This window comes from Vitis vinifera, chromosome 10 (assembly GCF_030704535.1).
Source record: "Vitis vinifera cultivar Pinot Noir 40024 chromosome 10, ASM3070453v1".
Taxonomy (NCBI): domain Eukaryota; kingdom Viridiplantae; phylum Streptophyta; class Magnoliopsida; order Vitales; family Vitaceae; genus Vitis; species Vitis vinifera.
Window position 1 is genome coordinate 11,032,578 of NC_081814.1, and position 13,606 is coordinate 11,046,183.

Consider the following 13,606-nt stretch of genomic DNA (forward strand, 5'->3'; position numbering starts at 1 on the left):
AAGGTGAATTTATTTAACGTGGCTTAATTAATTGATGGTGCCGTTTGAGGAAAAGGGCATTGGTGTGGAGATTCGGCCGACGCTAAGGGAGTGGAGCGTTGTTCACCGCTGATGAAGATTAAAATTAAAATATTGAAAAAAATTAGAGTTAGAATATTCAAGGAAGGATCCTCAATTTTGTTTCACTACAGCAAGTAAAAATCACATAACCCTTTTTACAAAGGTAAAACTCCAACAACCTTGTTTTTTTAGGAACGTTTTTTGATATTGAAAACATTCTCACATGCCCTCCAAGGTCCATTGAATTAAAGCCTGTCAATGACATAATTAATTTCTCAACTACTCCGAAAACAAAATTACAATGAAAAAAAACAAAAATGTAATAATTGAATGGTCACCACAAAATCAAATCTTCATCTGCCAACCAATTTGATAATAACTGACCAGGATGAGTCAAGCGTTGAGGCTCACAACCCATGCACGCCGAGACCGACCCTAGCTTACCTCTCCTCTCAATTCAAATTTTTTTTTTTTTTTTTTAGATTCTATTATAAATATTTTATAATTCTAATAAAATTTCTATTGGAACACGAGTTTTGGTTGAAAATTACGTGAAAAATCATTCACATAAAGCTTGTCCTTTTTTTCTTTATTCTATTTTATTTTAAATTTTACATAGATTTATGGACAAATTATTTTTGTGAGTCAGAAATTGGCCCCTCCCTCGAGTATTTCCTGAGTAGTACTATCTTCAGCCACGTCCTTCCCTTTGCTCATTGGGAGTCTATATAAAGGAGTGACCACCTCTCTCGCTTCTCATCAACTCCTCAACCTCTCTTCGCCTGCATCTTCCACAGATAAAGTTCAGGTTCGTACTTTGTAAAATATTCTTTTTTTTTTTTTTTTTTCTATCAAAATGATATATATATATCGCTTCTTTAGAATTCTATGAAAAAACTAACTGGGAAGGTTTGTTTTTGAATTATAACATGCAGGCTTCCTTTTTTTTTTTTTTTTTTAACCTGGAAAAATCAGTTTTATCCCATCTCCTTCCGTTTCTTCTTCGGCTTCTGCAATTGTCTGCATGTCTTCTCTGTAAAATTGGAGTTGGCCTTGTTTTAAACTATGGGAAACAATGATCTCGATATTTCTATACTTGATAGTATATGGTTAATGGATAATAATGTTACTGCATGAGCTGAAGTGATGAGGATGTTTATATATATAAACAAATATGCAGTATGTGGAAGCTCAAAATTGCAGAAGGGCATGGTCCATGGTTGTACAGCCTCAACAACTATGTTGGCAGGCAGATCTAGGAGTTCGACCCTGAAGCTGGGACCCCAGAAGAGCGAGAAGAGGTCAGGAAAGTCCAGGACAATTTCACAAAGAATCGGTTTCGCTACAAACCTAATGGGGATCTCCTAATGAGGATGTAGGTATACACTCTTTTATTCATGATGGTATCTTTGGATCAAAAATTTTCCTCCACCATCTTCCAGCATGGTATTTTGCTTCTGAGGTTGATGAAGTGATCACAATAAAATTTAATATTAATTAAAGGGCCTTCATAGAAATTTATACATACATACATATATATATATATATATATATATATATATATACATGGGTTTTCGACTAAACTTTGTTATGGGTCTTGGCCTAAATTCACTAAGTTTCCAGTTGGATGGGAAGATGCAGCCTAGGGGTGGGACCGTACTTGCAACTAATAACTAAGTCATCTTACCCACACTTTTTGCAACTAACAACTAAGCTCCTCCTTATATTGGAAATTTGATGATCAGGATATATAATGTAGTTACCCAAAAGCAAATAAGTCACTCAAGGATTAATGAACTATAACTATGTTTGGTTGTTAAAAAGTTTAAAATAAAAAAAAATAAAAAGAAAAAGAGAGGAAAGGGAAAAGAAAGAAAGAAATTATAATTGTTTTTTATTTGATTGTCGATTAAGAATTGAGGAGAAAATAATCTAAAAGAATGTTTATTTTTTAAAACTTATTAGTAAGAGGGTATTTGTTTTAAATTTTTTATTTAACTTATTACTTATTTTTTTAATATTTTTAATTGAATCACAAAAGACAAAATACTTAATTTTTTCAATATAAAAAAGTAATATTTTTAAATCCATTAGAAAATCTCAACTTTTAATTCTTGTTATCAAAATAAATCTTCTTGTCTTTATCATTTTCCTCTTCTATCAACATCTTTATAGACCATCACTTTTTTTTTTCTTTTTCCACGACTTTAACTTCAACAACTTTTAAAATCATTTTTATTATCTTAAAACTTTTAGAAATATGTTAAATTTTTTTTTTTTGTGAGATAAGAATCAATTTAAAAATTATTTTTCTTAATACATTAAGATGTTGATTTCTAGCATATAAAAAACAAACAACTTAATGCTTTATAGTATTAAGAACTATTTAATCTTAAATTAAATTAAGTTCTATTAAATATTAAGTTAAAAAAACAAATACAACCTAATTATAATTTTTATTTTTAAAATTAAATAATAATAATAATAATTTTTATATAAAATATAACAACTCTTTAACAATTTTAAAAACTGTTTAAACAAATACCGCCTAGTCAAGAGCCTTCACCTCAAAAAGACCCATCAAATGAACAATTAGTCCGGCTAGCTGAGCCTTCCAAGGTTGAATCATTTGGCATTTAACCGGTCCAAAATTGGAGCCTGCCTCCCTAATCCCACCCACATTACTCATTTTTACTCGATTGATAATGACTTGAAAGCCCCCTTTTTATTGTCCATCCTATTTATTATATATTTCTATCTTCACACTATAGACATTTAGACAATTCCGCATGCATGCACAATGGTCAGGTCTGATTGGGTTGGGTTATTAGCTTGATTTAGATAATTTTTAATATAACTATTATTATTATTATTATTATCTATTTAATGATTCATTAATCAAATTGTGAAAAATTAACAACATCAAAACCCGATTAATATAATGTAGTTTTCAAGAAGCCTTTACTTAATTAAAATCTAGTACGTAATTCTTTTCACTTTTATCAATCTTTATTAAAATTTCTAATCACTTCATGTACTTCCTTCAAGTTTACCAACTTTACTAAACCATTAGTTATCTTTAATTTTTATTTATTTATTTATAAAATAAATATCACTTCATAAGGTTGACTAAAAAAAATACTATTGGTTATAGGATAGAGGAAGGGACCTGCATATTCGCATGGATATCTGCCCCATAGTCTAGGTTATTATTATTATTATTATTATTATTATTTCTTAATTAATTGAGAAGCAACAAAATATCATTCACGTTAAAAATGATTTATTGCAATTATGCACATTATTTTTTGCATCCATTTCTATTCCCTGTTTTAAGTATTTGATAAAAGAGAGGTTTGGGTATCACAAGGAGAAAACTTACCTATTTATATTACTGTACAGTTAGCTGGATGCTTGATGAGTATCTCTAATGCTAAGTCAAGACTTTAAAGCCTGACAATGACATAATTAATTTTTTAACTACTCAAAAAAAAAAAATGAAAAAAAATTATAGTGGAAAAAATAAAAATGTAATTGAATGGTCACCACAAAAATCAAATCTTCATCTGCCAACCAATTTGATAATAACTGACCTTCAGCTTTGCAAAATACAGAGTTGTACCGCAGACAATGGCCAGGATGGGTCAAGAATTGCCTCCTTTTAACCCTAGGCTCACAACCCAAGACTTTGATGCACGCCAAGACCGACCCTAGCAGTCAGAAATGGGCCCCTCCCTCGAGTACTTTCTGAGTAGTACTGCCACGAGCTTTGACCCAAAACACTACGTTTAAAAAAAAAATAAAAATCCATAAAGTACCCCATTTCTAAAATAATGTCCAATGTAACGTGTCTGCACCATGTAGATTGTCACGTCATAAAACTGTAGTTGGTAACTACCATTTTATTTTTTAAAAATAGTCAAAACCGTAGTCACCAACCACGATTTTAACTTTAAGTTTAAAACCGTAGTTGGTGACTACGACTTTGACTATTTTAAAAACAGTCAAAGTCGTAATCACCAACTACGGCTTTAACTTTCCTTTACCTTTTCCCCCTTTCCCGATTAGTTTTATTCATTTAAACTAATTGGTTTTAGGTTTAAATTTAAACCAATTATATTTATAACTAATTAATTACAACAACACTATATTGATATAGAAAAAATAATATATTAAAAAAAATTTACAATCTAAACCTTCAATCAAAATAACTTTTTAAAAATGGAACATTCACATGATTTAAAATTTGAACTTAAAAAATTGGTTTTAGGTTTAAATTTAAAATTACGATCACCAACTACTATTTTGACTTTTTTTTTTTAAAAAAAAAAATCAAAAATCATGATTACCAATTACAGTTTTGTGATGTAAATACTCACATGAATAATACACACATCACATTAAAAATTATTTTGAGAATAAAATTTTTTTATGAATAAAATTATTTTATGAATTTTCTGTTTTAAAGAAATCATTTTTGCCCAAAACTCTCATTAGTACCCAATAAAAAACATTTTTCTTATTATCAATGAATTTACAAAAATATTCCAAAAACATTTTCATCTATTTACTAAAACAATTAAACTAAATAGTGAATTGATTGGAAAAACAAAGGTATTTTCTTTCTACAATTCTATATTTTAAGAAGTGGAAAAACAAATTCTTTTAGGTTGGTATTTTAAGTTTAACATTTTAAGCCTTTCCATTCCATTTTGATCCCCATTTTGAAAGGAGAAAAATGGAAAAAGAAAATTATTTTTGTTGTATTTAAGTAATTTTCCAATTATTTTACCCACTTGAAGTCATATTATATTTTGAACAAGTGCATAATTGCCTTTAATTTTTGCATAAAGTTACAAAATAATATAATATTCTTCATTATGAGGGTATAAAATAGTATATTTATAACTAATTATATTTATATTGAGTGTAGTGCCAAATATTTTCATAAAATTATCAAAATATATTTTTATATCAAATTAAAGACATCAATTATTTAATTTTATATATTACTATTATTTAAATAATGAGATCAATTAAAGTTAAATATTTTTATTACACCACTTACATATTTTTAATCAATATAAAATCAAAATAATATAATATTTTATTTTAAAAAATTAAAGTTAAATATATATTTATATATAAAATTAAAATTAAAGCCGTAGTTGGTAACTACGGTTTTGATTGTTTTTAAAAAGTAAAGTCGTAGTTACCAACTATGGTTTTATGATATGGTAACTTACGTGGCACAAATATATTAGATTGAACATTATTTTGGAAAGGTCAAAGCTCACCGTATAGTATAGACTGTATGCTCACCAAAAACAATTAACCATTTTATAATTATTTTTATTATCAATTACTATCTTCAGCCACGTCCTTCCCTTTGCTCATTGGGAGTCTATATAAAGCAGTGACCACCTCTCTCGCTTCTCATCAACTCCTCAACCTCTCTTCGCCTGCATCTTGCACAGACAAAGTTCAGGTTCGTACTTTGTAAAATTTTCTTCTTTTTTCTTTTTCTATCAAAATGATATATATATATATATATATATTGCTTCTTTAGAATTCTATGCAAAAACTAACTTTCTGGGTAGGTTTGTTTTTGAATTATAACATGCAGGCTTCCTTTTTTTTTTTTTTTTTTAAACCTGGAAAAATCAGTTTTATCCCATCTCCTTCCGTATTTCTTCTGCTTCTGCAATTGTCTGCATGTCTTCTCTGTAAAATTGGAGTTGGTCTTGTTTTAAACTATGGGAAACAATGATCTCGATATTTCTATACTTGATAGTATATGGTTAATGGATAATAATGTTACTGCAAGAGCTGAAGTGATGAGGATGTTTATATATATAAACAAATATGCAGTATGTGGAAGCTCAAAATTGCAGAAGGGCATGGTCCATGGCTGTACAGCCTCAACAACTTTGTTGGCAGGCAGATCTGGGAGTTCGACCCTGAAGCTGGGACCCCAGAAGAGCGAGAAGAGGTCTGGAAAGTTCAGGAAAATTTCACAAAGAATCGGTTTCGCTACAAACCTAATGGGGATCTCCTAATGAGAATGCAGGTATACGCTCTTTTATTCATGATGATATCTTTGGATAAAAAATTTTCCTCTACTATCTTCCAGCATGGTATTTTGCTTCTGAGGTTGATGAAGTGATCACAATAAAATTTAATATTAATTAAAGGGCCTTCATGGAAATATATACATACATATATATGGGTTTTCAACTAAAATTTGTTCTGGGTCTTGGCCTAAATTCACTGAGTTTCCAGTTAGATGGGATGATGCAGCAAGGGGTGGGTGTGAGAGGACCGTACTTGCCTTTGGGCACCAACTGGTAATTAATGGTCATACTTTGATATTCTTTGAAAACTACCCAGGGAAAAAGATATTTCAGTTTTAGGACGGTGATATGGCGAAACCACACTTTTTGCAACTAACAACTAAGCTCCTCCTCATATTGGAAATTTGATGATCAGGACATATATTTAGTTGCCGAAAAGCAAATATCTATATTTCTTTTAAAAAAAGGCCAAAACCTTTGTCATCTTTGCCACCTTGTAAATTGAAAATTTAGTAAATGTAAAATGCTATTTTTTATATATATTTAATACAACTAATCACTTTTTAGTAAATATAATTTTACTTGCCGGAAATGTATATAATAAAAAATGTGATAAAAGTGAAAACGTATGTAGTCTCTCCGATTAGTTAATTTTCAAAAATGGTAAGACATTAGGCCTTATTTGGTAACTACTTTCGAAAATAGTTATGAGAGATAATTTTTAAAAACTATTCTATAATGTTTTGTAATACAAAAGTCTATTTGGTAACTTGAAATATTTTTAATCTATTTTTAATACTTTTAAATATATTTAAAAATAATTTTATATTTAGTACTTTATTTTTAATTATTCTACATGTTTATATAATTAAATTTTAAAATAACTCTTAAAAACAAGTGAAAACTTTTGAACAAAACTAAAAGATGTTATCTTACAAGTTTTTTGTTCCTAAAAATAAAAAATTAAAAACAGTTTTCTGTTTACCAAGCATTTTTCCTTTTTTTCTCTATTTTTTACTCCGATAAACATAAAACTGTTATTAAAAATAGTTTTGTAAAATAATTTTTGAAAATAGTTCTTTTAAAACTATTCTTTAATGTTTTATAAAATAAAGGTTTATTTAAAAATCTAAAATATTTGTAACTTGTTTTTAATATTTTTTAAATACGTTTAAAAACAATTTTTATGTTTATTGTTTTATTTTTAATTATTTTACATGTTTGTATAATTATTTTTTAAAATAACCCTTAGATAATAAGTGAAAATAGTAGAAAACAAGTAAAATATGTTATTTGAAAGTAGAAAATAGAAAATAGTTTTTGATTAACAGACGTATTTTCTTGATTTTTTGTTCTAAAAAACCGAAAACTGTTTTCTTGGGTGCTTGAAATCTTGTGTTGCATTTTTTTTGTTTTTGTCTTTTTTTTTTTAACTTGCTTGAATTGAAAATGATACAAAAAAAAAAAAAAAAAATCGTTTGCATTTGTTACAAATAAATTACTTATGAAAAATCTTTTTCAATTCCGCAAGGAAGTTTGAATTCTGACAACATAATCCCCCCATTCCGATGTCTAATTTAAAAATCACAGCTTATCAAGGAAAACCAAATAGATTTGAGCATACCACCAGTGAGGCTGGGAGAAAATGAAGAAGTAACATGTGAAGCAGTGACAACTGCAGTAAGGAAATCTGTGAGGCTGAATAGAGCCATCCAGGCCAAGGATGGTCACTGGCCTGCTGAGAACGCTGGTCCTTTGTTTTTCACACCTCCTTTGGTATGTTTTCTAAGTACCCTTTTTTTGAAGAGAGAAAAAATGATTACTGAATTTAATTTCTGAATTAACTAACTCTTAAAAGTGTTATTTCAAATTGATGTGCAGATCATGGTGCTATACTTTACTGGAACCCTGAATATAGCCCTAACACCGGAACACAAAGTGGAGCTTCTTCGCTACATTACTAACCATCAAGTACTAATCAAACTCATCTCATCATCTTTAAATGGCTTACAATATGTTCATCTCCTATTTGGAATAGTAATGGAATGTGTTGGATGATTAGAATGAAGATGGTGGGTGGGGATTCCATATTGAGGGGCATAGCACAATGCTTGGAACAACCCTGAACTACATCTCCATGCGTGTACTAGGAGTAGGACCTGATGACAAGGCTGTGGCAGCAGGAAGGAAATGGATTCTCGATCGCGGTGGTGCAACCTATTCACCATCTTGGGGGAAGTGTTATCTCTCGGTGAGTTCATAAGTTGGTGATCTTCTGTTGGTTTGGAAGAAAGATTTTCCATTGCTATTGGCTTAATTGGTTTTTGTTTGTTTTAAGGTGTTTGGGTTGTATGAGTGGTCTGGCTGCAACCCTTTGCCACCAGAGTTCTGGCTTTTCCCTTCATTTTTGCCCATGCATCCAGGTAAGCAATATGCAGTACTTGTATATTTAGTATTTTGATCTCAATTAGGCTTCATGGTTTTATTTTATGAACTTGTTTTCTATGGTAATGTTTGTGTTGCAGATAAAATGTGGTGCTACTGTCGAACAATTTACATGCCTATGTCGTATTTATACGGCACAAGATTTCAGGCACCCATTACTGATCTGGTTGTACAACTGAGGGAAGAAATGCACACTGAACCATACCATGAAATCAATTGGGCTAAAGCACGGCTTTTATGCGCAAAGGTTGGTTGATTGTAGAGAAAGTAGTTTGGGATTTTGCAGTTGCTAGTTTTGGTTTTATAATGAGACTCTCTGTATATTTTTAGTGCAATTTTTTTGTGAAAGGGGGCATGTTAAATCCATCTCCCCCCCCCATTAACCTTGTACTAAAATATTGAACGGATGCAGGAGGATTACTACTACCCCCATTCCCTCGTACAAGATGTGCTTTGGGGTGGGCTTTATCACTTTGGTGAGCCGATTCTGAAACATTGGCCTGTCTCCAAAATTAGAGAGAGGGCTGTAAAGAAAGCAATTGATATCATTCACTGGGAAGATGAGAACAGTAGATATATAACTCCTGGGTGTGTGGAGAAGGTAAGTAAGAGTGTGAGAGGAGAGGGGAATAGATTAGAAGGAATGATGGAATGCATTAGGGTCAAATAATTGTAGGTTTAGACATTGATCTTATATTGCCACAACATCAATTTCTGCAGGCTTTCCACATGATGGCTGTTTGGGCAGAGAATCCAGACTCAAATTCGGATGTTTTCAAGCATCACCTTGCCCGAATTCCTGACTACTTATGGATGGCAGAGGATGGAATGAAAGTGCAGGTTTGTTACAACACCCAACCATTTTGGCTCTACTCGATTATCACCTCCAAATTCACCATCCATAATGCTGACTTGTTGCTGCAATTGCAGAGTTTTGGGAGTCAGCTATGGGACACTTCTCTTTGCATTCAAGCCATCCTGGAAAGTGGTATGGTTGAAGAATACGGGACTACTCTCAAGAAAGGTCACGACTACGTTAAATTATCACAGGTTTCTTACCTATTCACTCCCAAAACCTCTACCACTACCATGCTCTGTATCTTCATTAAGCTTACAACCATTATTATACCAAATTTAAATTGCAGTGTCAAGAAAATCCATCAGGTGACTACCGGAGTAGGTATCGTCACTTTTCAAAAGGAGCCTGGACTTTTTCTGATCGTGATCATGGTTGGCAAGTCTCTGACTGCACATCCGAAGCGTTGAGGGTAGGATATATAGCTTTATTCCGATCATATACTGCAGTAATTAATACAGAAGTTCCTCATGCATATCCCATTTTTTTCCCACAGGTCTTGTTGTTATTATCACAATTTCCAAAAGAACTTGTCGGGGAAAAGGCCGAACCTCAATGCTTATTTGATGCCGTCAATTTCCTTTTCTCCTTGCAAGTACGTACACATATTTTGCTTCACTTGTGACACTCAAAATTGCTGCCAGATTAATATTCATATTTTGTAAATTCACAAACTCTCAAACCATGGCCCCTTTTTTGTAATTTTCCAAAGGGCAAAAGTGGTGGTCTGGCTGTTTGGGAGCCAGCAGGAGCCGAAGAATGGTTGGAGGTAATTTCTTTCAATCACAAATGGATGTAGTTGTTACCAAAGTTTTGAGGCCTCAGTGAATGCAGTTGAGTCTACGACTAACAGATTCTTGGTTTTGATTCACTTTCTTTTATTTCTCAGAAGTTGAATCCTTCAGAACTTTTCGCCAACATAGTCACCGAGCATGAGTAAGTTGTCATTCATCTAATTCATTTCCATTTCTATGTCCGTGTCCATGTCCATTTCCATTTACATTTCCATGTCCACTTTCACAACATATACACTCATTAATGTTACCTATTCGGCGGTTTAGGTATGTGGAATGCACATCATCAGCTATCCAAACTCTCCTGTTGTTCAAGAAATTGTATCCTAATCATAGAAGGAAAGAAGTAGACAACTTCATAGAAAAAGCAACCCGTTATGTCGAGAATGTACAGAGGCCAAATGGATCTTGGTATGCATCTCTTTCGATTTTGGCTACTTAGTTGAGGAGATGGAAATGGATGATGGTTCTGAGTTTGAAGTAAAAATTCTCATATGAAACAATATTGGCAGGTATGGTGGCTGGGGAGTTTGCTTCACCTATGCTGCATGGTTTGCATTATCAGGGTTAGCTGCTGTTGGGAAAACATACTCAAACAGCAAAACCGTTCGTAAAGGTGTCGACTTTTTGCTTTCAAAGCAGAAGGCAAATGGTGGTTGGGGAGAGAGCTATCTTTCGTGCCCAGATATGGTAATTCTCATTCTAACTCAATGTCATTGCTTGGAAAATATGAGTTCGAGTTTTTACTGTTCAGTTCAATCTTCATTGTACAGGTGTATGTACACTTAGAGGGGGATCGCACAAATTTGGTACAAACCGCATGGTGTTTGATGGGTCTAATTGAAGCCGGACAGGTTACTCTCAAATTTGATTTGTTTAATGGTCGCTTTTGATAAATGCTAACGAAATTGAAATATAATTTGATAGAAATTCCAAATTTCCCTTAATAATTTGCATAACTAAAATTTTTCATTGTTTCTTCTAAACTAGGTCGAGAAAGATCCAACCCCTCTGCACAAAGCAGCCAAGCTACTGATTAACTCACAATTAGACAGTGGGGATTTCCCTCAAGAGGTAACTCTCACTAAGATCTTGGTTGGTTATAAGTTATTAACTGATCAAAACTGTTTTCACCGACATTATTTCCTTCTTTGTATTTGGATGCATCTTAACCTTGAAATAATGATCACAGGAAATCACTGGAGTTTACATGAATAACTGTATGCTACACTATGCGAGCTATAGAAACATTTTCCCGACATGGGCTCTTGGAATGTACCATAGACGTGTTCTGAAGCCTCTCCAGAAGCTCTAAGCACTAAGCTCAAGTAGAAAGTTTTCCTCCATATGCTCTCCTCTTTTTCTTTCTTTAAACCAAAATAAGGTGTTTTGTCATATGTGAAACTACTCATCTTAAATGTATAAGTCAATACAAGCTCAATAGTAATATAAAAATGGAAGTCTTCAACATCTTCTGTAATTTGACAACTTTCATTCTCATGTATTGTCGAAGTTACAATGGAAGACACTTCTTTTGAGAACAAGATGCAAGCTACACTTCAAGTGTAGCACCCCAACTTAATTTTGGGGTAAAATTGTAATTTAGAATAAATAAAATGAAAGAATTAAATAAATTAATTTATCAAGGATAGAAAACCTTTTTGCTCTTAAAAGCCTCGAGTATGAATTAGATTTTTCTTATCTTCTCTATTAGAAAACCCTTTAACATGTAGATTTTTTAGAGCATGGTATTGAAAATTTATGAATATAGGCTGTCTTAATGATGGAATTTGGGAAATTTCGAATATTCATGGATCAAACATTTTCAATCATGCTTGCAAATAGGAGATATAACATATACTTATTTTCATAAAAAACTTTTGAGTTCAAAATACTAATACATTCAAACTTTTTAACAAAACTTTCTCATATCCATTTCAAAACAATTTCTCATCAAAACCAAATCAAATGCATTCGAAATATCTTTACTCTAGTTATTAGATAACAAATGGTGCACAATTAGGTGGGACTTCACAATTGAATAACTAGTTTCAAATTTGTTCCATTTAAGGTTAACAAAACTAAATGTCAACAATTATAACTCGTTGATTAGGGCCATAAGGTTAACAATTATAACCCGATGACTAGGGCCATAAGGTCAACAAGTATAACCCGTTGACTCGAGCCATAGAAATGTCAACAATTATAACCCATTGACTAGGGTTATAGTCAAACTTACAAAACAAAATATCATATCTCCAAAATTATTCATTTTTCATAAACAAAGAAGATTATCAAATATACTTTTCATACAAAACACATATTTGATCCATGCGAAAAGATAAAAATAATATTTTTACACATTTCAAAATACAATATAAAAAAAAAATTATTTTCTTTTATAAAAATTTGCATTAATTTCTCTTACCTTGAAAAAAGTACTCAAAATCTTGAAGTATTTAACTCTGAAGAAATTCCTCATCACCTAACATAACATCATACACGATATTGATTATTGATTATTTATCTAAATATATAAATTTGACAATCTTAAAAAAAAAAAATTCTATTTAGTATTAGGGATCCTAATTAATTTATCATATTAATTTCATTACTATCCAATATTATTTTCAACTTCCTAAATAATAATTTATTTATCTTTTCTAACTTATCTAAATTAAATCTTTTAAGAATATTTATTTGCATTAAACTATCATTAATATTATTTAAATCTCCTACTGAAACTTAACAAATACCCCATGCAATTCTTTTTTTTTTTTTTTTCCAACAACTCCATTCATTATTATTGTTTCTTTTATTATTATTATTATTATTATTATGATTATTAATTTCAATACCCAACAACACCTTAACCTATTTCTCTTCCAAGCCATCAACGTCCTTTTCTTCCTCATTGTTTACCACAATACTATTTACTTCATTTTCTAGGTCAACGTGCATGCCATCTTCTTTTTTTTTTCAACATGCCAAATCCTTCCTACGCATCTTTCATCATTTTTTTTTTCTAAAGTCAAAACTTTTAACCTCCATACTCACAAAGTTTATGTAATTTTCACATCCGAAACTATATAATTTTTTTTTATCTAGATCTATTTATTTGAGTAATCAAAATTTATCGATCTCTATTAATAAATCCAACTATGTTTATAAATTTTTAATATTTTTGACCTAGAAATTAATTAAACGAACTTTAATCAAAATTGAGATATTCCAAAAAATATCTAAAGTGTTCAAAACTAATTAATGAATATAAGATATTAATTTAAGGATTAAAAATCTTACCTGAAAATTTGATCTTCAAAACTTAAACCTCCAAATCTTCAGCCCTATGCTCTCTGATCTTTCTGATCTCTATG

General features: G+C 31.1%; 1 protein-coding gene across 6 annotated transcripts; it reads left to right on the plus strand.

The window, feature by feature from the left end:
• Positions 1 to 759: 759 nt before the first annotated feature.
• On the plus strand, positions 760 to 11,707 carry LOC100251443 (beta-amyrin synthase). Of its 6 annotated transcripts, none has more exons than XM_019222645.2 (22): positions 760 to 868; positions 1,241 to 1,439; positions 3,675 to 3,800; positions 5,436 to 5,548; positions 5,932 to 6,130; positions 7,725 to 7,910; positions 8,016 to 8,105; positions 8,197 to 8,385; positions 8,473 to 8,557; positions 8,660 to 8,826; positions 8,992 to 9,180; positions 9,300 to 9,419; positions 9,510 to 9,629; positions 9,725 to 9,847; positions 9,932 to 10,030; positions 10,148 to 10,204; positions 10,325 to 10,371; positions 10,497 to 10,640; positions 10,742 to 10,919; positions 11,003 to 11,083; positions 11,220 to 11,303; positions 11,422 to 11,707. In XM_019222645.2, the coding sequence occupies exons 5-22, from the start codon at positions 5,933 to 5,935 to the stop codon at positions 11,542 to 11,544; spliced, it is 2,280 nt and encodes a 759-aa protein (XP_019078190.1). In that variant the 5' UTR covers positions 760 to 868; positions 1,241 to 1,439; positions 3,675 to 3,800; positions 5,436 to 5,548; position 5,932; the 3' UTR covers positions 11,545 to 11,707. The 6 variants fall into 6 exon arrangements, with proteins under 6 accessions (XP_019078190.1, XP_019078189.1, XP_010655673.1 ...); XM_019222644.2 differs by having other exon boundaries at positions 1,241 to 1,435; XM_010657371.3 differs by lacking the exon at positions 3,675 to 3,800.
• Positions 11,708 to 13,606: the final 1,899 nt, after the last annotated feature.